Source organism: Salvelinus alpinus, chromosome 16, assembly GCF_045679555.1.
Source record: "Salvelinus alpinus chromosome 16, SLU_Salpinus.1, whole genome shotgun sequence".
Lineage (NCBI taxonomy): Eukaryota > Metazoa > Chordata > Actinopteri > Salmoniformes > Salmonidae > Salvelinus > Salvelinus alpinus.
The window spans coordinates 17,679,789-17,706,598 of NC_092101.1; the positions used below are offsets into that span (position 1 = coordinate 17,679,789).

Sequence of the window (26,810 nt, forward strand, 5' to 3'; positions counted from 1 at the left end):
GTTTTGCACTTGTGTGATAGCTTCAAACAGTGACTGGTGAATGATGTTTGCAGTGGTTGGAGGTTATTACAGACACAATGCATGATGGGAGATGGAGGGGGTTTAATTTGATGTTTGTGCTGTTGTTTAAAATCTCAGGAACATTGCATGACTCTAGGGATGATTGTGTTTATCATGCACTCTGTGCAATGCACTGTGTATTCGCAATGGGATGTATAGTTTTGTTTGTCCTTATGAAATCAGCAGGATGGGTCAAAATTGCACTAGCTAATATTTGAGCCAGGCCTCTATTTCCTTAATGCACACAGCTTTTTCTTAATAAAAAGTTAAAAAGACTACCTGTGACAAGTATGACCAGTATAAACATTATAATAACAAATCCATTGCAGATTTGCATATTAGGCTGCCTATCATGCACTCCTGATTTTGGCTTCAGCTGTGTCCATGGTAACCTCGTAAACAGTTCATTTAGACCCCTGGTTTATTTGAAACAGGCCTTTATTTGCTGAAATGTGTGCCAATGGCCGGCTATTAATAGGGAAAGAAGGCTATTTGAGACTCGTCGGTTAAAGTAAATTAGCTCCCTCAATAATACGGTATTGACTAAAATGTGTTCAAAGGCAAAACCAAATGTAACAGACTTGTATTTATATAAATGTAAATTTCCAGTCTGTTTTTGAATGGCCTCGTTCCCTAGCTGTGCCACAGATAGATAAATCTTCCATGCAGCGCTGTCCTCCCAGCGATACAGAACAGCACACAGCTTTGTTGTTTTCCCTAATGTGAGATAATCTGGCTGCCTGTCACATCAGAAAGAGGGACATCTTAGGTGTTATGTAGATAGCCCTAATAGAAACTTAGCCTGGCTCAATCCCCCAAGGCCTCTCTCTCTCTCTCTCTCTCTCTCTCTCTCTCTCTCTCTCTCTCTCTCTCTCTCTCTCTCTCTCTCTCTCTCTCTCTCTCTCTCTCTCTCTCTCTCTCTCTCTCTCTCTCTCTCTCTCTCTCTCTCTCTCTCTCTCTCTCTCTCTCTCTCTCTCTCTCTCCTTTTCATTTGGAGGGAGACAGAGATAGGGGATCATCAAAGCCCCCTGACTGTCTGTCCCTCTGTATCGACCACACTCCCCTCCCTGCAGCCCCACAGGTTCCTATTAGAAAGGATTTGTCTTACATCGCCTGCCTAGAAAAATAAAAAATATATTGTCATTTTGCCTGGGCTCAACTCCTGCTGATGTTTGACAGCAGCCTGATGTTCTGTGTCCCTGGATGCCTAACAGGTGCCGTCCATGTGCAAAACAACCCCAAGCGGATACACTAGCTGCCTTCCCTTTCGCCTTGGTACACATCAAATCCAAACCGCCACATTTGACACGGCGAGATGCAATCGCTGTGACAGACCACCAAGCCAAGAGCAGATCAAACACAGCCTACCTTTAGCTACACATATCACAAACAACATTGGTTCCCGTATCTCATCTTTTATTGAAATACTTTTTATATTTTCCTCGGGCTACTCTGTGTATTACAAAATATAAGCAAGGATATATGTCACTGTTGGGCATCTTGATAAGTCAAGCAAAGGCGGTCTAACATTTGTTTGCTGTTTGTTATTTTCTTTTTTTGATGTGTCATTCTACAGTGATCATCAGATAACCTTTGAGCTCTTTTCTTATGCTGCGTATGTCCATTTCTGTAGGCCATAGGAGGGTTTCTATCAAGCATACACAAGGTCTTCAATAGGGGTGGCCTGTAGGAGCTGTATGGCAGCCATGTAAGAGTAAAGGCTTTTATGTTCTGTTATTAGCAGCAACCTGAAATAAACCCAGAGCAGAAGCAGCGTACCCGCAGGGCTTTCACTGGGACGCTGCTATAATAAATCTGCTATTATCAGATGCTGGTCATTCACTTGGCACAGACAAAGTGCTTTTAGATGTGTGGGAAGACGTGAGGGACTTTCATTGCCGTGTTGATGGCTTCTCATTTGTCCTGGTGTAAAGTTAGTTAAGTCTGTCAGCAGCTGAGGAGCAGTGGGGGAGGCTGGGAGGCAGGGAGGGGAGGGAGAGACAGCCAGGGTTCTTTGGCTTGTTAGCTGGGATCGGATTTAGGAGAGAGAGAGGGAGAGGGAGGGAGATATGGGCAGCAGGCAGGCTCTCCCCCTGGCTCCAGGGGGTGGGCACTGGGGAGCAGCCTCCAGGGACTGGGCTGATGATCCTGCAGTAATAGGCACTGCTAAAAACACACAGTTAAGCTAAGCCAAATATTCAAGTCAATCATCACCCCTGTGCTTTGTGCTGGGATATAATGTCTAAGCATGAATCAGCCCACTCAGATCGGGGATAAAGATGTTGAATAAGGAAAGGCTTTCTCCCCTCTGGTTTAAAAAGAAAGGCTGTGTGGCGTGATGTGCCAGCGGCCGCCTGGTTGTTGTGGAGGAACAAAGGAACAGCCAGTCCTACAGGCATTCTGATAGGCAGGCAGGGAAACAGGCAGGCAGGCAGGGAGACAGGCAAGCAGGGAGGGAGGGAGGGAGGGATACAGGTAGGCAGTTGAGGCGCCCGGCCCTGTCCGCCACAGTGTCACACAGATCGATAGAATCATAAATAATAAATCAGGGAAAACAGGTCAAATAAACCCAGTAAATAAATGTGTTGTTGTCTTGTCCTCCGCCCCTACACCTCATGAATTGTGGATAGGGGATTTTGCATTATATATGTATGTGTGCGTGCATGTTTGTTTGTGCTTCTGTGTGTGTGCGTGGGTGCGCACGTGTGTGGTGCTTGAGTCGTGTGTTTGTGTGTTTCTGGAGGCTCCGTGTGGCGGCCTGTCGGTTTGCCAGTGTTGCCACGGCGACCGTTCGGCTGAGCCCCATTAGCGGCGGAGTCTGATGAGAGACACCTCTATCCTGCCTCACACACCCAGGGACAGAATCAGGGACAAAATCAGGGACAGCATCTGGGACAAGAGAACGCACAGGAGTTCACAACACCCTCATCTGACCTGCTGCTGGCTGCTCAGTGGGGGACATATATTCACTACACAGAACACAGACATCCAGCGCTTAGTGGGGGACATATATTCACTACACAGAACACAGACAGAGCGCTTAGTGGGGGACATATATCCACTACACAGAACACAGACATCCAGCGCTTAGTGGGGGACATATATTCACTACACAGAACACAGACATAGAGCGCTTAGTGGGGGACATATATTCACTACACAGAACACAGACATAGAGCGCTTAGTGGGGGACATATATTCACTACACAGAACACAGACATCCAGCGCTTAGTGGGGGACATATATTCACTACACAGAACACAGACATAGAGCGCTTAGTGGGGGACATATATTCACTACACAGAACACAGACATCCAGCGCTTAGTGGGGGACATACATTCACTACACAGAACACAGACAGAGTGCTTAGTGGGGGACATATATTCACTACACAGAACACAGACAGAGCGCTTAGTGGGGGACATATATCCACTACACAGAACACAGACATCCAGCGCTTAGTGGGGGACATATATTCACTACACAGAACACAGACATCCAGCGCTTAGTGGGGGACATATATTCACTACACAGAACACAGACATAGAGCGCTTAGTGGGGGACATATATTCACTACACAGAACACAGACATCCAGTGCTTAGTGGGGGACATATATTCACTACACAGAACACAGACATCCAGTGCTTAGTGGGGGACATATATTCACTACACAGAACACAGACATAGAGCGCTTAGTGGGGGACATATATTCACTACACAGAACACAGACATCCAGTGCTTAGTGGGGGACATATATTCACTACACAGAACACAGACATCCAGTGCTTAGTGGGGGACATATATTCACTACACAGAACACAGACATCCAGCGCTTAGTGGGGGACATATATTCACTACACAGAACACAGACATCCAGTGCTTAGTGGGGGACATATATTCACTACACAGAACACAGACATAGAGCGCTTAGTGGGGGACATATATTCACTACACAGAACACAGACATCCAGCGCTTAGTGGGGGACATATATTCACTACACAGAACACAGACATCCAGCGCTTAGTGGGGGACATATATTCACTACACAGAACACAGACATCCAGCGCTTAGTGGGGGACATATATTCACTACACAGAACACAGACATAGAGCGCTTAGTGGGGGACATATATTCACTACACAGAACACAGACATCCAGCGCTTAGTGGGGGACATACATTCACTACACAGAACACAGACAGAGCGCTTAGTGGGGGACATACATTCACTACACAGAACACAGACAGAGCGCTTAGTGGGGGACATACATTCACTACACAGAACACAGACATCCAGCGCTTAGTGGGGGACATACATTCACTACACAGAACACAGACAGAGCGCTTAGTGGGGGACATACATTCACTACACAGAACACAGACAGAGCGCTTAGTGGGGGACATACATTCACTACACAGAACACAGACATCCAGTGCTTAGTGGGGGACATATATTCACTACACAGAACACAGACATAGAGCACTTAGTGGGGGACATATATTCACTACACAGAACACAGACATCCAGCGCTTAGTGGGGGACATACATTCACTACACAGAACACAGACAGAGCGCTTAGTGGGGGACATATATTCACTACACAGAACACAGACATCCAGCGCTTAGTGGGGGACATATATTCACTACACAGAACACAGACATCCAGCGCTTAGTGGGGGACATATATTCACTACACAGAACACAGACATCCAGCACTTAGTGGGGGACATACATTCACTACACAGAACACAGACAGAGCGCTTAGTGGGGGACATACATTCACTACACAGAACACAGACAGAGCGCTTAGTGGGGGACATACATTCACTACACAGAACACAGACATCCAGCGCTTAGTGGGGGACATACATTCACTACACAGAACACAGACATCCAGCGCTTAGTGGGGGACATACATTCACTACACAGAACACAGACATCCAGCGCTTAGTGGGGGACATACATTCACTACACAGAACACAGACATAGAGCGCTTAGTGGGGGACATATATTCACTACACAGAACACAGACATCCAGCGCTTAGTGGGGGACATACATTCACTACACAGAACACAGACAGAGCGCTTAGTGGGGGACATACATTCACTACACAGAACACAGACAGAGCGCTTAGTGGGGGACATACATTCACTACACAGAACACAGACATCCAGCGCTTAGTGGGGGACATATATTCACTACACAGAACACAGACATCCAGCGCATAGTGGGGGACATATATTCACTACACAGAACACAGACAGAGCGCTTAGTGGGGGACATACATTCACTACACAGAACACAGACATCCAGCGCTTAGTGGGGGACATATATTCACTACACAGAACACAGACAGAGCGCTTAGTGGGGGACATACATTCACTACACAGAACACAGACATCCAGCGCTTAGTGGGGGACATATATTCAGTACACAGAACACAGACATAGAGCGCTTAGTGGGGGACATACATTCACTACACAGAACACAGACATCCAGCGCTTAGTGGGGGACATATATTCACTACACAGAACACAGACATCCAGCGCTTAGTGGGGGACATATATTCACTACACAGAACACAGACATCCAGCGCTTAGTGGGGGACATACATTCACTACACAGAACACAGACAGAGCGCTTAGTGGGGGACATACATTCACTACACAGAACACAGACAGAGCGCTTAGTGGGGGACATACATTCACTACACAGAACACAGACATCCAGCGCTTAGTGGGGGACATATATTCACTACACAGAACACAGACATCCAGCGCTTAGTGGGGGACATACATTCACTACACAGAACACAGACATCCAGCGCTTAGTGGGGGACATACATTCACTACACAGAACACAGACATAGAGCGCTTAGTGGGGGACATATATTCACTACACAGAACACAGACATCCAGCGCTTAGTGGGGGACATACATTCACTACACAGAACACAGACAGAGCGCTTAGTGGGGGACATACATTCACTACACAGAACACAGACAGAGCGCTTAGTGGGGGACATACATTCACTACACAGAACACAGACATCCAGCGCTTAGTGGGGGACATACATTCACTACACAGAACACAGACATCCAGCGCTTAGTGGGGGACATATATTCACTACACAGAACACAGACAGAGCGCTTAGTGGGGGACATACATTCACTACACAGAACACAGACATCCAGCGCTTAGTGGGGGACATATATTCAGTACACAGAACACAGACAGAGCGCTTAGTGGGGGACATACATTCACTACACAGAACACAGACATCCAGCGCTTAGTGGGGGACATATATTCACTACACAGAACACAGACATCCAGCGCTTAGTGGGGGACATATATTCACTACACAGAACACAGACATCCAGCGCTTAGTGGGGGACATACATTCACTACACAGAACACAGACAGAGCGCTTAGTGGGGGACATACATTCACTACACAGAACACAGACAGAGCGCTTAGTGGGGGACATACATTCACTACACAGAACACAGACATCCAGCGCTTAGTGGGGGACATACATTCACTACACAGAACACAGACATCCAGCGCTTAGTGGGGGACATACATTCACTACACAGAACACAGACATCCAGCGCTTAGTGGGGGACATACATTCACTACACAGAACACAGACATAGAGCGCTTAGTGGGGGACATACATTCACTACACAGAACACAGACATCCAGAGCTCAGTGGGGGACATACAGTACCAGTCAAGTTTGGACACACCTACTTATTCAAAGGGTTTTTCTTTATTTTTACTATTTTCTACATTGCAGAATAATAGTGAAGACATCAACACTATGAAATAATACAAATGGAATCACTTAGTAACCAAAAAAGTGTTAAACAAATCAAAATATATTTTAGATTTGAGATTCTTCAAAGTAGCCACCCTTTACCTTGATGACAGCTTTGCACTCTCTTGGCATTCTCTTAACCAGACTCACCAGGAATGCTGGGTCTCAATTGGGTTGAGGTCGGGGGATTTTGGAGGCCAGGTCACCGGAGTGCCATTAAGGAGTGTAGCCTACATACACAGACACCATTAAGGAGTGTAGTCTACATACACAGACACCATTAAGGAGTGTAGCCTACATAACAGACACCATTAAGGAGTGTAGTCTACATACACAGACACCATTAAGGAGTGTAGCCTACATACACAGGCACCATTAAGGAGTGTAGTCTACATACACAGACACCATTAAGGAGTGTAGCCTACATACACAGACACCATTAAAGAGTGTAGTCTACATACACAGACACCATTAAGGAGTGTAGTCTACATACACAAACACCATTAAGGAGTGTAGCCTACATACACAGACACCATTAAGGAGTGTAGTCTACATACACAGACACCATTAAGGAGTGTAGTCTACATACACAGACACCATTAAGGAGTGTAGCCTACATACACAGACACCATTAAGGAGTGTAGCCTACATACACAGACACCATTAAGGAGTGTAGCCTACATACACAGACACCATTAAGGAGTGTAGCCTACATACACAGGCACCATTAAGGAGTGTAGCCTACATACACAGGCACCATTAAGGAGTGTAGCCTACATACACAGGCACCATTAAGGAGTGTAGCCTACATACAGAGGCACCATTAGGGAGTGTAGTCTACATACACAGACACCATTAAGGAGTGTAGTCTACATACACAGGCACCATTAAGGAGTGTAGCCTACATACACAGGCACCATTAAGGAGTGTAGCCTACATACACAGGCACCATTAAGGAGTGTAGCCTACATACACAGGCACCATTAAGGAGTGTAGCCTACATACACAGACACCATTAAGGAGTGTAGCCTACATACACAGGCACCATTAAGGAGTGTAGCCTACATACACAGGCACCATTAAGGAGTGTAGCCTACATATACAGGCACCATTAAGGAGTGTAGCCTACATACACAGACACCATTAAGGAGTGTAGCCTACATACACAGACACCATTAAGGAGTGTAGCCTACATACACAGACACCATTAAGGAGTGTAGCCTACATACACAGACACCATTAAGGAGTGTAGCCTACATACACAGACACACAGTACAAAGACAAAAGAGAAGAAATAGGTATTGTTCCAGTGTTGTTTCCAGAGTTACTGCTGCAGAAGGTTTTATGGCCCCCGTCGCTACCATGTATTAATGTATTGACAAAGCTCCATGGACAATAGACCCATATTACTGTATATGAAAAACATGGATCACCAAAGCATCTGGGGGTATCTGGAGGCATCAAAGGCGCGTGATTACTTCCATTTTTTTTTCAAAGAACACAGCAATATTTCAACTCAGCCCGAAGTGCTCTTTACAGCGCCACGCTGACAACTTAATGATTGTCCCTGGGAGGCCTTTGGTGTTCATCATGCTGCTCCATAATGGAGTGGCTGCCGTGGCGACGGCCTAGGTTAGAGCTGGCCGCTCTATGCTGGTTAGAACCGCCAGCCTAGCGGTGGTCGGCAGTGGGCCCCAGACCAACCCACCTCTCGTCTCTCACTCCCACACATCAACCCCTCCCATCTCCACATCATCATCATCTCCACAACTCACTGCTTCACACGGCACTGCTCTCTCTCTTTCTCCATCCTGCCTTCAGAAAGACACTTCCTGCTCAGACATAATGAGTGAGAACTCACAGGGAGACGCTTTTCGAGATGCAGATCGGCTAACCCTGCGGAGCAGTGCGATGTCAAATTGCTTCCCCCGGCACCCTGCAGGCGTATGCATCCCAGCTGTATAGAGAGGAGCTTTGCTGTCTGAGAACCGCACATGGCCCTCCCTCCATCCATGTCGTCAACAACCTCTGCCAACAACAGCAACACAACCAAATGACGTGGGTGTCTCCAGCAGCCCCTCTCGGGTATAGGTTGTAGCCTTGCTATCGTTGAGAAGGGAAAAATTGTGTTTGACCTAAAAGTCAGCTGGAAGACATCCAGTATACTGTTTTACTATAAATTATTAAGCACACCTCTCATTGCAGGCAACTCGCACTCTCAATAGTTTACAGACTGAAGACTATAGCTAGCTAGGTGCTGGCAGGAAACTACGTGGGATAGCTTGATTTGTGACTTTTATTTTTGACTGCGTATTTCCATCAGGCTTCTAGAAGAATACTCACATTATAAGTCTAGAAACCAGGCATGTCACCTTGTCACCTTCTGAAATCAGATCAATAAAGTCAAACAATGCATACAAAACAGATCTAAAAGCTTCCAGTGTGATGAAATTAAAGGGGTAAAAAAGATCACACGAAATCTCCTAGCTTTCTCTAACACTGCAATACATTATTTGAGTCATTCTCTGTCAACATGAAGTCTAGAGCGGTGCTGAGCGTGTTGACTGTGCTCTATCTACCCTGTCTATGCTGGCTGAGCAGAAAGCTGGGGGCTCTGGAGAAGCCATACTGACCATGATGGCTCTCCAGCCAGTAGGGGCCCATACTGCACTGCCGGCTCACCTCTGCTCTGTTCTTTTCTGCAATGCTAATACACACTTCCACATGAGAGGGCATGGCCAGCCCCTCTACACACTCATATTCCGGGTCACTATCCCCCAACCTCACACACACACTGTCCTCACACTGGCCCCTCCGCTTGGTTCCGCCGGAGTGCCACAGGCCTAATCAGGCTGTGGGTGGGGGAGGGGTGTCGCGACAGCAGGGGGTTAGGGGGGTGTCATGAGTAATCAGTCCCTGCTTGCCTCCAGTCAATCAGCCTCCTCTCCTCGCCCCACGGCAGGCGATGTATTGCATCAGCCCTGATTTCTGCTGACAAATGGCTCAGTCCAGCCCCCCTCTACCTTCTGTGCTCCGTCCGGGGCCAGATCTGCCTTACAAATGAGCCTGCTGGATCCAGGGGACTGAGGGGAGTGGGCTCCCCTCCACAGCACGGCTCGGGGGGGCTGTTTTAACATGGATAACAGTTCACACATCCCGCTGAAGGTAAGGCTTCAAGCTGTCAACATGACCCTGTGTCCTCTCTCTCTCGCTTTCACTCTCTCTCACTCTCTCTCAAAATTCAATTCAATTCAAGGTCTTTATTGGCATGGGAAACATATGTTAACATTTCCAAAGCAAGTGAACTAGATAATAAACAAAAGAGAAATAAACATTACAAATGTACAGTAAACATTACAATAAAGATATTACAAATGTCATATTATGTGCAAATAGTTAAAGTACAAAAGGGAAAATAAATACACATAAATATAGGTTGTATTTACAATGGTGATGTTCATCATTGGTAGCCCTCATCATTGGTAGCCCACAAATCTTGCTGCTGTGATGACACACTGTGGTATTTCACTCAGTAGATATGGGAGTTTATCAATATATGGGTTTGTTTTCGAATTCTTTGTGTATCTGTGTAATCTGAGGAAAATATGTGTCTCTAATATGGTCATACAGGAGGTTAGAAAGTGCAGCTCAGTTTCCACCTTATTTTGTGAGCAATGTGAGCCATGTCTGCCTATGGCGGCCTTTCTTAATAGCAAGGCTATGCTCACTGAATCTGTACATAGTCAAAGCTTTCTTTAAGTTTGGGTCAGTCACAGTGGTCAGGTATTCTGCCACCGTGTACTCTCTGTTTAGGGTCAAATAGCATTCTAGTTTGCTCAGTTTTTTTGTTAATTCTTTCCAATGTGTCTTGTAATTATCTTTTTGTTTTCTCATGATTTGGTTGGGTCTAATTGTGTTGCTCTCCTGGGGCTCTCTGGGGTCTATTTGCGTTTATGAACAGAGCTCACTCTCAGTCTCTGTCTCTCTGTCTGTCTCTCTCTCTCTGTCTCTCTCTCTCTCTCGCTCTCTATCAATATTTGACCCACTCTCTCACTTTGGCCCCCTCCCACACCCCTGTCTCTTGTTCCCAGATGCATCAAGCATGGGCAGAGCGGTGACAACTCCAATTAGCAGTACAGGAAGATGTTTCTTAAGTGTGCCCTTCATGTTTTCCAGTTGCTTCAAGTGCCTCCTTAACTCTCACCCTGTCTATTTCAATATCGTGTTTTGGGGGGGGGGGCGCTAATCTCTTTTCCTCCACACACACCTCTATTCAGGACCACACTTTGTCACACACACGCAGTCTCTTCCCCTTTGTGTGTGTGTGTGTGTGTGTGTGTGTGTGTGTGTGTGTGTGTGTGTGTGTGTGTGTGTGTGTGTGTGTGTGTGTGTGTGTGTGTGTGTGTGTGTGTGTGTGTGTGTGTGTGTGTGTGTGTGTGTGTGCAGGCCCACACCTGCACAGGCGTGTTCAGGGACACCAAGATGGATTGGCAGTCACGTTATCTGGGCCTTGTTCTCCACTCTGGCCCGCTCCTCCTCCTGGCCTGAAACGGAACCGGACTCATCTGGTTTGGCCCACCAGGGAAACAGACAGACAGATGATACTCCACAGAGCCAGGACGAGCCAAGCAGAACTGAACCGAGCCAGGTCAGAGTGGGCATGGCCAGCAGCCTGGCAGACATCACCATCAGGCCAGCGTCACACCACTAGCTAGCTAACCCAGATCACAACGTCACATGACTCAATCCCGCAGACACAAGGCCGGTCTCCAGCCACAACCAGAAATAGGTTAAAGAGGCTAAAAATAAGAAACATTAATAATTAATCTCTTTCTTTCAACCTGTACCTCAGATAAGAAATAGCACACTTCACATGACGAAGTGGCTTAATGGGCAGGCTTGTTAGATTATTCTGTTTCCCAGGCTATTTTCTCAGTATGAGCCACAAGTCGAAGTCACACGAGGGAGAAGGCGGTGGTTGCGGTTGACAGTGCCATTGTTCTATCCTCAGGGTGGACACTGTGTTACAGTGTGTTACAGTGGGGAATAATCCAATAGGGCAGTTAATGGAGGCTGCCTTCGTCTCTCTGTCTCTCTGCTTCAGCTTGTTCCAAAGCTCCTGGTGTTGGTGTTAAGAGATGTCCCCTACTGAGTCTCCCCCAGGTCATACACCACCATAACAACTACAGTAACTCTGCAACAAGATGTGACCACATCATCCTAAAACCTTAGTTAACCACCGCTGCACAGTTTGCTGGATTCTGGAATACAAACTTCCCAAACGATGTCTCTGGCTGTTCTAGCCCTGTCCCATTCTGCATGCGGAACATAAAACAAGCCATAAAATGTTCTTACAGAAACCTGTGTTTTGTTTCAGTGCTTTATCTTAGTTCCTTCTCTTAAAGTGGAACTGACAGCATTTTAGCAACATGGAATCTTATTCAAATCTGTTCCTTTACACCCCCAGGAAGAATATGACACTTCGTTTGACATTTTCTGTCAAGCGAGCGCTTAGATATGGTTATTATCAAGTTTTTCATAAATTCTTAGAATGTTTGGGAATTATGTATACTAAGGCATTTATGAAAATTCTATAGCGATATAATGCTAGCCAGAGCGGGATGAGCTAAAATATAACAAAGGAACGTTAGATAAACCCTCTCAAACTTTTTCGGCTAGTTGGCCGTCAAAATTGCACTGATAAACGATGGGGCTCGTCCTTCTGCAGCTTGCCTGCCAATGCATGCGTTGTCCCAACCAAGCACCCAAGCTAATGGCTAATGTTGGCTAGCTTGCTAGCTAGCTACTTCCAGCCACAAATGAGAGAACACCTCAGTGACCATTTTACTCGCCGTGGCAGAGTTGGTTAGGCTGTTTACATGTTATCTAGAATTTTCTTGACTAACTATTACTTTTTTGCCTACGTTTAATGACACTGGTCATATTCAGCAGGTGTTGCGCGTTTGAAAATTCATCAGTTATTCTGCACTCTGGCACACTCAGACAAGAGTGCTCTGAAATCGGAGTAGATAGCTAGCCAGAGTACATTTTCGAACTCAAGAGATATGTTAACTGGATAACAATTGCTCAGCATAGCTAGCTTGCAAAGCGATTGACATTTCTTGCTAGCTAACCAAATGACAAGTGCATCTCTAGCTGTGTAGCCACCGAAAAATTATATGAGGGGAAAAAGTCAGTCATTCACCCACTCCTCCAATGACATGACGTCTTCCTACAGTAGCAGCTAGCTAGATATCCAGCTAACGTTAGGCTCTGTGTTTTTAACTTTCTACATAAATAGTTACGCAAGCCTATTAGCCACATTATGACTGACTTGTGATCATTGCTAGTTTGATTGTACTGACATTCCCAGCCTTAGTTACATCCGTCCGTTTTTTGTACAAAATATTGAGTCACTGAAACTGAAACACTGCATCCCGAATGGAGGCAGCAAACAATGTACCAAGCCAGCTGTGATTTACAACCTGATAGCAATATTTTTTGGGCCTACCAAGAAATGCATTGGTGAATTATATGAATCATACATTGAACTGCATCCATCTATTCTGCCAACAATGTCTTCGTGAACGTCATGGAACATTGAGTCAAATAGAACCAATTTTTAAAACCGCTAATAAAGTTGATTTTGTAGCGTAAACTGGGAATTTTATATTTTTTTCTGATATTATGATTGTTTTATTGTTTCATATCTGCAAAGTAGTTAAAGGGCTGTGAGTTCAGAGTGCAACAACCTGGTCTCAGAGCATTTCCTATTATCCGAAACACTCCATTTAGTATGATATTTTCAGATTCCGAAAACTTTCATGTCCTCAGAGAGGCAATTCATCTTGCAGCAGTCATAAAACACACCACATAAAAATAAATAGCAAAGGATATTTACAAGCAAATTGGCAGGGTAAGTGCAGTTTCATAATGCAAGTGCTAAGTGCAGTTAGTCCAACATTTTGTTAAAATACAGAATTGCATTCGGAATAAAAGAGTACTTGGACCTATTTGTTGTAGTTTATTTGAGGTAGTCTTTACCTGCGGCCAGGGGGAAGGAGCTGGAATTCAGGGTGGAGTGGATGGGAAGAGTCAAGCCCAGGGCTCTGCCCAGGTTGAGAGTTCTTGCTGTTGCTGCCCCATGATTTTTCCACAAGTCCTGACTATCTTGCCCAACCAATTCTTCTGTGCAATCTTGATATTCCCAAACCAGCAGGTCAAGCAGTAGGACAGAATGCTCTCAATTAATGATTAATAAAAGAGAGCCATGATGGTTAGATCAACATTAAAAAAAGTGCAGTTTCCGTATGTGGGCCTTTCTTAAAAATAGTCTGTACACTGATCCCAGGACAGATTGTTGTCAATGACTAGCCCAATGTATTTGTACTCCTCCACTATTTCAATGGGCTCACCTTTTATATGTTACGTTTGGTATGGTTACATAAGACAGATGGTTACTTATTGCAAACACGGATCGGTGGATGGGTGGGTGTATAATGAAAACATCTAGCAACCTAAAGGTTGCAAGTTCAAATCTCATCATTGAGATTGGACTTAGCATGTTAGCTAACACGTCCTCTAACGCTCACCTTAAGCCTTTAAGCTAACACTTCACCTAACCCTAACCTTAACTCTTTAACCTAACTCCTACACTTAACCCTAACCTTAACCCCTAACCCTAACCCCTAGCCTAGCTAATGTTAGCGGGCTAGCTAACATTAGCCACCTAGCTAGAATTCGTAACATTCATACGAAATGTGTGATGGACATCCACAAATGAATACATACCATATGTAACCTAACATATCATACTAAATGGAGTGTCACGGATTTACGTACCGAATTATAAGAAATGCTCTGAGACCAGATTGAGTGCAAAGCCAGCTTTCTGCTAACTACCCTTAGCAGCAGCAAAGCCCCCTGGGAGGAGGCGGGTTGTCTAAATATGTGGCTAATCTACCACAAAAAAGAAAAGAAGAAAGGAGAAAGGAAAGTGAGAGAGCGGGAGGGGGAAAAACAACACAAAGCCAAACAGTTAGCCAGCCCTATGTGTTTTAGTCTATTCCTGGCTGCTGCTCCAGGGGTGTGGGATTTAGTTCCCTGAGGAGCACTCTGGTACAGCAGCTCTTTACTGCGTAAATTACACCCTAGTGCCATTACAGCAAACCCCCCTCACACACGCGTGCTCTCTCTCTCTCTCTCTCTCTCTCTCTCTCTCTCTCTCTCTCTCTCTCTCTCTCTCTCTCTCTCTCTCTCTCTCTCTCTCTCTCTCTCTCTCTCTCTCTCTCTCTCTCTCTCTCTCTCTCTCTCTCTCTCTCTCTCTCTCTCTCTCTCTCTCTCTCTCTCTCTCTCTCTCTCTCTCTCTCTCTCTCTCTCTCTCTCTCTCTCTCTCTCTCTCTCTCTCTCTCTCTCTCTCTCTCTCTCTCTCTCTCTCTCTCTCTCTCTCTCTCTCTCTCTCATACATCCTGGACTTCTCTGTCTTAGACGTTATCAATCCTGAGCCGCACCAGTAGCGTTTTAACATGCATATTTCATGTCTGTTGAAGGCTAGAAGTGAGACCCTGGGAAAATGTTTCAATTAATGGATTGCAGACGGACATCTGTGGCTAATAAGTGCATATTAATTTAACGCTAGAGAGACAGCTATGCACAGTGCATTGGGAAAGTATTCAGACACATTCACTTTTTCCACATTTTGTTATGTTACAGCCTTATTCTAAAATGTATTCAATATTTTTGTTCCATCATCAATCTACACACAATACCCCATAATGACAAAGTGAAAACAGGTTTTTAGAAATGATTGAACATTTATAAAAAATTAAAACAGAAATAACTTATTTACGTAAGTATTCAATCGAAAATTGAGCTCAGGTGCATCCTGTTTCCATTGCTCATCCTTGAGATGTTTCTACAACTCCACCTGTGTTAAATTCAATTGAATGGACATGATTTGGAAAGGCACACCTGTCTATTTAAGGTCCCACAGTTGACTGTGCATGTCCGAGCAAAAACCAAGCCACGAGGTCGAAGGAATTGCCCGTAAGGCTCAGAGACAGGATTGTGTCGAGGCACAGATCTGGGTAAGGGTACCAAAACAATTCTGCAGCATTGAAGGTCCCCAAGAACACAGTGGCTTGCATCATTCTTAAATGGAAGAAGTTGGTAACCATCAAATCTCTTCCTAGAGCTGGCCGCCCGGCCAAACTGAGCAACCGGGGGAGAAGGGCCTTGGTCAGGGAGGTGACCAAAAACCCGATGGTCACCCTGACAGAACTCCAGAGTTCCTCTGTGGAGATGGGAGAACCTTCCAGAAGGACAATCTCTGCAGCACTTCACCAATCAGGCCTTTACGTTAGAGTGGCCAAACGGATTGTCTAAAAAATGTCTAAAAACCTGTTTATGCTTTGTCATTATGGGGTACTGTGTGTAGATTGATGATGGAAACATTTTTTGTAATCATTTTTAGAATAAGGCTGCAATGTAACAAAATGTTAAAAATAGAATGGGTCTGAAAACTTTCCAAATGCACTGTAGTATTTCACTGTCTAAACAGCCATTTTGGATTCAAACATGTACAGAGTGTCACAGTCCAGAAATATGTGTGTTTTTTTACATTGCAAGCAGAAACACATTCTCCTGGAGAAAAAAACCTTAGTTCCGTTTTCTTTTCTATTCCCCCTCTCCGGCTCCTTTCCCCCAATCCCTTCCCACCATGCACACACACGTACACACGTACACACGTACACACACACACACACACTGCTGTTACCCAGGGGCTAAATTCTAACGAGGCTCCCTCCCTGGTCAACAAGGCCTCTCATCCTGCCAGCACCGATTGGCTTCTCGCTGACCGGCCCCCTCCCCTCCTGCCCCCACACAAACACAGCCTTGAATTATTCAGCCTTTGCGGCAGGCAGGCAGGACCGCGGTTGATGAGCAGGTGAATGGGAGATTGTGGGTGTGTGAAGCCCAGTGGACGGCCCAGGGAGGGGATGCTGAGGGGAAGTGCGGAGTGACACAGCACCGTGGCAGGCCAACCTCATTTCCACTGCACTAGGTTCGCCACTCTCCCCGGCACACACAGCCCCAGCCATGCAGCTCCCTCCCAGCACCTCACACATCCCATTACAGCTTAGCTGAGCCCAGCGGTGTGTGTGTTTATTTGTATGTGTGTTTGCATGCGTGTGTAAGAGAGAGGTGGCATGTGGGTGTGCATGTGAAAACGAGAGAGAGAGAGGCAGAGGCAGAGAGGAAGGGGGATATGCTTAGACTATCGACATTACTGCTGGACCACACATACAGTACATTCAGAAAGTATTCAGACCCCCTGACTTTTTCCACATTTTGTTACGTTACAGCCTTGTTCTAAAATTGATGAAACAATTTCTTCCTCATCAATCTACACACAATACCCCAATAAGGACAAAATGAAAACAGGTTAAGACATTTTTGCACATTTATAAAAAAACAAAAACATAAATAACTTATTTACATAGGTATTCAAACCCTTTGCTACGAGACTCGGAATTTAGCTCAGGTGCATCCTGTTTCCATTGATCATCCTTGAGACGTTTCTCTAACTTGATTGGAGTCCACCTGTGATAAATTCAATTGATTGGACATGATTTGGAAAGGCACACACCTGTCTATATAAGGTCCCACAGTTGACAGTGCATGTCAAAGGGAAAACCAAGCCATGAGGTCGAAGGATTTGTCCGTAGAGTCCCGAGACAGGATTGTGTCGAGGCACAGATCTGGGGAAGGGTACCAAAAAATGTCTGCAGCATTGAAGGTCCCCAAGAACACAGTGACCTCCAAAGAAGTTTGGAACCACCAAGACTTTTCCTAGAGCTGGCCGCCCGGCCAAACTGAGCAATCGGGGTCCTTGGTCAGGGAGGTGACCAAGAACCCGATGGTCACTCTGACAGAGCTCCAGAGTTCCTATGTGGAGATGGGAGAACCTTCCAGAAGGACAACCATCTCTGCAGCACTCCACCAATCAGGCCTTTATGGTAGTGTGGCCAGATGGAAGCCACTCCTCAGTAAATGACGCTAACGATATGCAAGCGATACACCATCCCATCTGGTTTGTGCTTAGTGGGACTATAATTTGTTTTTCAACAGGACAATGAGCCAAAACACACCTCCAGGCTGTGTAAGGGCTATTTGACCAAGGAGAGTAACGGAGTGCTCCATCAGATGACCTGGCCTCCACAATCACCCGACCTCAACCCAATTGAGATGATTTGGGATGAGTTGGACAACAGAGTGAAGGAAAAGCAGCCAACAAGTGCTCAGCATATGTGGGAACTACTTCAAGACTGTTGGAAAAGCATTCCTCATGAAGCTGGTTGAGAGAATGCCAAGAGTGTGTCAAGCTGTCATCAAGGCAAAGGGTGGCTATTTGAAGAATCTCAAATATATATATACACTTTTTTGGTTACTACATAATTCCATATGTGTTATTTCATAGTTTTGATGTCTTCACTATTATTCTACAATGTAAAAATAGTAAAAATAAAGAAAAACCCTGGAATGACTAGGTGTGTCCAAAGGTTTGACTGATTTGCTAAAATATGTATATGTTTTTGCTTTGTCATTATGGGTTATTGTATGTAAATTGATGAGGGAAAAAAAACTATTGGATCAATTTTGATGGAAAAATTCAAGGTGTCTGAATACTTTCCGAATGCCCTGTATGTGGCACAGCATAATCTTCTTCCTGTTCTCATTTGGAGTTTAATGCGGATGCTTTTTCCATAAACCTGGATCCTGAGTCACTGCCATCCTCTTACAGTCACCCCAGGTCTAGCAGCACTAATACCACAAGGAAATGCATGCTGTGCACATACACCAGCAGCCACCTGACATAGACAATCACAGGTTTTCATCATGGTCGCATGTCCAAAAGAGGGGGTAAGGACACTGATATGTATACGGCTAAGAGATTAAGATTATTTTCTTGGATCAGTTGGATTTGGGAGGAGGGATTGTGTGAAGGATGTGGGATTTTCTATGATGCTGAGCTGGTGTGTGGAGTGTGTGAAGTCAATCTCTGGTGGACTGGGTCCAACAGAGACCAACTGTCTCAGAAACACTAGGGAGTGTTCATCAAGCAATCTGAAAAAACGTTAGAAAAAAGCCTTTGGACACCCATGCTTTTATTTAGTGGCATTAATGTCAAACTAGCTGACATTGTGATTGCTTGTCTGCCCCACAACACAGGCGCACACTTTTATTTAATGTAACCTTTACTTAACTAGGCAAGTCAGTTAAGAACAATTCTTATTTTACAATGACGGCCTATCTAACTCCTGATCAGGGCCGGTTGTGATACAGCCCGGGATCGAACCAGGGTCTGTAGTGACACCTCTAGCACTGAGATGCAGTGCCTTAGACCGCTGCGCCACTCGGGAGCCCACACACAAGCACACACACCACACTTGCACACAAACATATACAGTACTGTGTACAGTACACAATAACACACATACAGATCAGTGATGTGAGCGCTGAAAAAACATTAGAAAAAATCCTTTGGACACCCATGCTTTTATTTAGTGGCATTAATGTCAAACTAGCTGACATTGTGATTGCTTGTCTGCCCCACAACACAGGCACACACTTTTATTTAATGTAACCTTTACTTAACTAGGCAAGTCAGTTAAGAACAATTCTTATTTTACAATGACGGCCTACCCCGGCCAAACCTTCCCCTAACCTGGACAACGCTGGGCCAATTGTGCACCGCCCTATCTAACTCCTGATCAGGGCCGGTTGTGATACAGCCCGGGATCGAACCAGGGTCTGTAGTGACACCTCTAGCACTGAGATGCAGTGCCTTAGACCGCTGCGCCACTCGGGAGCCCACACACAAGCACACACACCACACTTGCACACAAACATATACAGTACTGTGTACAGTACACAATAACACACATACAGATCAGTGATGTGAGCGCTGTGTGATCACGACAAGCTGCCATGTGCACATGTTTTTCACAACACCCCACCCTCTGTATCCACAGAGGGCCCTGACATGATGGCAGTGTACTGTATGCACCTGGACAGCTGTCAGAACCTGTCCCACTCTGTAGCCACACATACTCCCCTCCTGGGTCTCTCTCTGTAGCCACACATACTCCCCTCCTGGGTCTCTCTCTCTCTCTCTCTCTCTCTCTCTCTCTCTCTCTCTCTCTCTCTCTCTCTCTCTCTCTCTCTCTCTCTCTCTCTCTCTCTCTCTCTCTCTCTCTCTCTCTCTCTCTCTCTCTCTCTCTCTCTCTCTCTCTCTCTCTCTCTCTCTCTCTCTCTCTCTCTCTCTCTCTCTCTCTCTCTCTCTCTCTCTCTCTCTCTCTCTCTCTCTCTCTCTCTCTCTCTCTCTCTCTCTCTCTCTCTCTCTCTCTCTCTCTCTCACATAGACCACATAGATGTACATTCCAGCTCAGTACACAGCCATCAGTGCATGCTATTCATTTCTGCAGCAAATGTTTTCCTGGGGACTCGGACAATAGCCCTCAGAATATTGTGGTGAGCAATTACTGATGAGCCCATGAAAGGCCAGGTAGCATTATGAGGGAATGTGTGCAGGGAGGCAAGAGGGAAATGGTGGGCCTGAAACTCAGTTGCCTTTACGGGTTCTTGTATACACCTGGAATATGTACAATATGCTTTTATAAACTGGGTGGTTCCAGTGAGCCCTGAATGCTGATTGGTTGACAGCCATGGTATATCAGACCGTATACCACGGGTATGACAAAACATTTATTTTTGCTCTAACTGCTCTAATTACATTGATAAGCAGTTTATAATAGCAATAAGGCACCTCGAGGGTTTGTGATATATGGCCAATATACCATGGCTAAGGGCTGTGTCCAGGCACTCTGCGATGCGTCGTGCAAAAGAACAGCCATTAACTGTGGTATATTGGCAATATACCACACCCCCTCATGCCTTATTGCTTAAATATACTGTCTATATTGATTGGGTTTCACATCGATCAGATGGCAATCACATCACACATCTTTAAGTGGGGGGACAGCCAGCGGTGAAGGAGTTAATGACAAAACGCAATCGTTAATAACTCATAACTCCTCTCCTGGGGAATCCTAGTTTACATTAATTACACCATAGCCCCTGGCAAACTGCATTTTAAGCAGTATTTTTCAAACAAACAACTGGCATATCTACTTACCATCAGCGCAGAGCAACGGGGGGGGGGGGGGGCTGGATGGCTGGCTGGCTGGCTGGCTGGCTGGCTGTTTGACTTGATGGCTGGCTGGCGAGAGGCCACTGAGCGGAGAGAAGCTTTTCCAGCCCACAGAACACAATCCACAATGCACTGAGCACAGCCAGCCTGCTACACTACAACATATCTACTACACACGTTGTCTCACTCATCTATCCCTTTATCATCCCCTCTCTCTATCTCTCTCTCGCTCTATTTCTGTCCATGGCCCTGTCTCCATTTCCAGAACATGAAAACAGACATGCTACTATCGGTTCCTCTCTCTTCTGAGTACACTAGATGGAGCACGTCTCTGATGGATTGATGGTAGCAGTGTGTTCCCGGTACTGGTACAGTGGCTGGAGCTGTGATAGTGTCTGTGTTGTTCCCGCAGGCCCGTGTTTCTACGTTGTCGTCGTGACTACCGGAGGCAGTACAGAAACACTGTTGAGCGTAGCTGGTGTAGCTATACCTCCGACCACCCATCTGATCCTCGTTTTCCACAGGGGAATCTCGCGCTCTGTTGGGGGGGGGCATGCACCTGCGTATGTGTGTCTCGGTGGGGTCTGACACACGGCAATGTCTGCCTGTTCTATTTGGGTGACATGTTATGTCTCAGGAAGAGAGGAGGCAGGGGGTCTCCACGGGGCTAGAGCAGGAGAACGGGTAACTGTTTCACAGCACAGTGGGGAGAGGGGAAGGCACCGCCATACTACCCTCTGTGTATTCACCATGAGTAGAAGTGATACTCGGTGGAATTAAAACTCCATGTCGGGCAGGTGAAGGGTTTGGGTTCTGGAGAAGTACCAGTCCTACAGTACAGTGTAGGATATTAGTGGGGAAGACCCTACAAGGCTCATACGACCCCAGAATGCATTCTCTTTCTGGGGATTGTATGGGTAGCGTAGTTTGTTGGATGACATTGTTTTGTTGGATGCCCCAATATAAGTGCTTGATTATCATTTTATGCATGTGCCTGTGTACCGTAACTGTAACATGTCTACCAGCAAAGACAAACAGATGCATACTATAACAAACATACATGCAGAGAATGGAGTTGAGGAGTTGCACAAGGCTGTTATTTCTCCCTGACATGGCATGGTGTTCTTTAATATGTTGTGGATGTTAAATCTTTCAGAGGCCAGATGGTTTGGATACTGTGTTTTCCCTCCCAGCCTCGGTGCCACCGTACCCCTCATTTATACATTCATCCACATCTCGCCGTTTAATCCCAGTGGTGGGTCAACCCTGACGGATGCCCTCCCAGGCAGGCAAGGGGGCGCAATTAGCGACTCCGCGAGATGGAGGGGACTACGAGCAGGGCGGAATGAGCTGGGAAATAATCCCCCTCTCTTTAACGCACTGCTAAACACAGTTATAGCCTACCGTGAACGCATCCCTTGGCGTTCTCTCAAAGAACAACTTCTTTAAAAAAAAAATGTTTTATGCTCTTTAAGAAGAAAAAAAGCCCTCCAGGCTGGAGCTTGGCAAATTTGAAGGATAAAAGAAACAACTTGTTTTTCGAGAAAAGCGCCAGAAATGTTCAAAGTTTGCAGTGTTAGTATTTGCATGTTTAATGTGAAACATGTGCCTTTTGGCTAGGCTCCTTCTTGTATTATTCCACAGAGACGGGGGTTGGTCTGTCTATCTGTGATGTTCTTCTGACACGGTAATGTTGAGCCATGCTGTCTCTGTAGCAGACCCGGCTCTACTCCGCTCGACTACTGATGCTGACGATGTCCTTGTCACTTGCTATCTGCCATAGTGGGGGAAATGGTAAGAGGACTACTCCCACACACACACACACATACACACACACACACACACACACACACACACACACACACACACACACACACACACACACACACACACACACACACACACACACACACACACACACACACACACACACTGTGTACAAACACAGAGATGCACACACTACACTACACACACAGATACAGTGCATAAACACGCACGCATACCGTGCTCAGATATGCACACATTTTGTTTATAAAGGCAGAAATCCTATCTCACACTCACACATAGTGCCCTTTCCTATTTTCAAATTGTCCCTTTCATCCCTCGTGCATATAATTTCTGTTTTCCCCTTCGTCTAAGTAAACAACAATGACTCACTAAGCCTTTTGTAAAGAGACCAATTTGAGCAAATGCAAAGAACAAATGAATTGACATTTGATGGCATTGCCTCAGAAAGTGCGAGTGGAGTGCATCTGATCAATGCTGGCTATATTCCCTGGAGAACAGACACATTAAACAGTTCAAACCGGCCCTTAAAAGCCTGGATTATTGATTGAATCATTTTCCAAAGTTTTTATTTATTTTTATCTCTGGGGCTGAAGCGGGTTGGAGTAGGCTGGTAGGTGGTGGGTGGTGGTGTTTTCTGTGTTCAGATGGCATGGTGGTGAAGTGGGTAGAGACTTACCCCTGGCAGTGTTTTCTGTTCATGGAGGGCGTTCTGGGCTTTGATGGCCGACTCGCGGGCGCAGTAGGTGAGGAACGCGCAGCCTGAAAAAAAGAAAAGGGGGAGATATTAACACAAGTCTATCTGAACACTGGGGACTGAACACTGATGAAAAGAAAGGACACTAAACACGGAGTGGCAACACTAGCTCAGTCACAGAACAAGAGGAGACTGACAATAGATATCAACCCTAGGTCAGTTACTGGGCACAACAACACTAGCTCAGTCACAGAACAAGAGGAGACTGACAATAGATATCAACCCTAGGTCAGTTACTGGGCACAACAACACTCGACAACAACTGTGTTCAATCGAATCCCCTCCACCCACAACATTGGGTCCCCATCAACCTCGCTTAGTCTCAGGCTCTTGTCAGTCATGAAAAACAACACCCTGGAAAGGGGATGTGTCCCTCACAATGAGGCAGCAAGCGCTGCTACTGGGGAACAATCCCTCCCTGCAGATAGACTCAATGCAGACATACACTCGATTTTCTTCCTGTCTTCAGCTGGCCTTCGGGCTGAATGCTCTCTCTCTCTCTTTCTCTCTCCCTCCTCTCCCTCTCTCACTCTCTCTCTGTGCCTCACTTTCTCTTGTTTTTTCTCTCTCTTCTCTCTCCCTCTCTATCTATATCTCTCTATCCCAGCCCCAGTGCCATAGATCAGCCTCTCCCTGTCCAAAGCGCCTACCATGCTGCCGTGATGCACAACACTGAACCCTTCTGACAGCAGCAGAGACAGCGAGAGGGAGCAGGGCCGCAGGACAGAGAGGGGGAAAGAGGGATGGGAGGACTCGAACACTGTGCAGACGGTGGGAGGGATGGGGGGGGGGGGGGGCAGGGCTTCAGGCCTCAGGGCTCCCTGAGCACAGAACAAATGCCCAGCCACAAGAACACCAGGTGACTACCACACATACACACATACAAACACACACACTGTCACTCTCGCCCACTGTCTGCCAAATAAAGAGCTCCTCCTGCTGGCAGACAGCCCAGAGAAATGAGGTAGATGAGAAGAGAGAGAGAGAGAGATTAAAGAGAAAGAGAGAGAGACCCCGGAGAGGTATTGATGCAATCATTTACCCCTGACTGTCTGAATAAATACATTTGGTAGTGTTATATTAATGAAGTTCATGTCTGAATAAATACATTTGGTAGTGTTATATTTATGAAGTTCATGTCTGCATATATAGATTTGGTAGTGTTGTTCATGTGCGTTACCACACACTATCATATTTCTGCCATTTTAGAGAGTTTACTAGAAACCATCCCATTTCGGATCATATTTCAACAGGAAAAATATATTCAGTGGGTGGTGATGATGGTGTTTTTAAAGAGACAATATTCCTATCATTCCCGATGTTGCATATCACATCACCTTCATCCGTCCATAACTTCAACACCTCATTCAACATCTCGCACCCTGTAGCCTGGCTGTATTACGACATGCTTATGCATCTATCTATTTTCCCTGAGCAAAGCTACATAGACTTTCAATGACCCCAGCATTTTCCCCCAGCTATTCTTTTCTCAGAGCCAGGTCAGTGCATTATAGTAACCTTTGCTACAGTGCTACACAAAAAGAGGGGGTGCTTTGTCAGGCATTGATCCATTGATTGGCCAGGCCGTGTTACATCCCTATGCCCTACGGCCCTATACAGCCCAACCGTCTCCCAGCACAGCAGGCCTGCTAGTCTCTGCTCTCTAGTCCCTGCTCTCTGGGTCTGTATGTATCTTATGGATGGACAGTGATGGAGTCTGTCAGAGGTGACCACCTCAGTCTTAAGTGGCTGACTGCCTGGAGTCATGGTGCATCTCTCTTCACACCCCACCCCTGGTCCCCACCGGCCCTAACCTAATGATTTCCAATGGCTACCAAGCAAATCACTCTATCATGATGCTTTCTTCCCCACATAACATCAGCCCTGTCTCACTGAGGAGACCATGGTACTAAATGGGGCTGTGTTGTTGTTGTTATTCTGTAGGAATTGTGTTGTTGGTTTATTTGACAAGTGCCATCCCTATCTCTCACTGAGCAGGGCCTCGTTTGCATATTACAATCACAAACACTGCCCAAATTGGATTTATTCGTTAATGTGTAACACATACGGCATTGAGAATAAATTAATAACAACCATAATGCCAACAAACAAAGGGGAACATGAACTCCATTTAAATGTGCTTCTATGTTCTTTAATGTAAGGCTTAATAAGAATCCTCTGGCCACGGGCGAAAGCTCTAACAACTTCCTAATTGGAATCCAAACATGTACAAATAGCTAGCGTTGCATTGCATACCAAGTGCGGACGTCGGAGCCTGATGAAATGGTTTGAAACACGACAAACAGCGATGTAACCCAGAGAGAGAGGCTGGTGGTGTTGCTGACGCAGCGAAGGGAAGGCACAATGTGGAAAATATGATCCTACCGAGGCATCATTTGATACCAATCTAAAACAGCCCTTATCTCACACGTTGATTTCGAGTGGAGAATCTCCTCTTCCTCCTACTCCTCCTCCTCATCTGTTCCTATATACTCCTGTCTGACGTGTGGCTCCACTACATCAGCTGAGGTAGCTACAGAGAGGCTACAGAGAGGATAGAGAGGCTACAGAGAGGCTGCAGAGAGGATAGAGAGGCTACAGAGAGGATAGAGAGGCTACAGAGAGGATAGAGAAGCTACAGAGAGGCTACAGTGCTGATCAGGCTAGAGGGACATATGGGGGCATTGGGGTGACTGTCTTTCTCTCCCCAGCTCCACTGTGTTGAGATGGTTTGTAATTAAAGAGACTTCTCCTCTGCTCCCCCCCTACTCTCCACTCCCCTCCTCTCCTCTTCCCTCCTCTCCTCTCCTCCCCACCACTCTCCGACAGTAGCCATTTGCAGGGTTATTTCCTGCCGACGAGGCCCTCCATTACTAGTGCAAAAGAGAACGTGTGTCTGATCCAGCACCTTTGGCCCTAATCTGTGAAGTGTAGGTAATTCCTGCTAAGTGTAGAGGTCCTACTGATAAACCCATCACCGTCCCTCCCCTCCTCTTACTCTCCTCCTACTCTTCCAGAATCAGCACTTATTCTAAGAGCCTACTACATTCAGTCCCTACTGTCACACACAGACACACACAGGGAGACACACACACACACACACCAACGCACACACACACACACACACAGCCCAATGTACACATAGGCACCACAGCGTCTCTCACTCCATCTTTC

General features: G+C 46.0%; 1 protein-coding gene across 11 annotated transcripts in view; it reads right to left on the reverse strand.

The window, feature by feature from the left end:
- The window catches only part of celf5a (cugbp, Elav-like family member 5a), a 239,500-nt gene that overhangs the window by 191,850 nt on the left and 20,840 nt on the right, over positions 1–26,810 (reverse strand). For all 11 annotated transcript variants that reach the window (XM_071345084.1, XM_071345081.1, XM_071345076.1 and 8 more), the window contains exon 2: positions 23,559–23,641. In XM_071345084.1, coding sequence (XP_071201185.1) covers positions 23,559–23,641 — 83 coding nt within the window. The remainder of the gene's footprint in view (positions 1–23,558; positions 23,642–26,810) is intronic.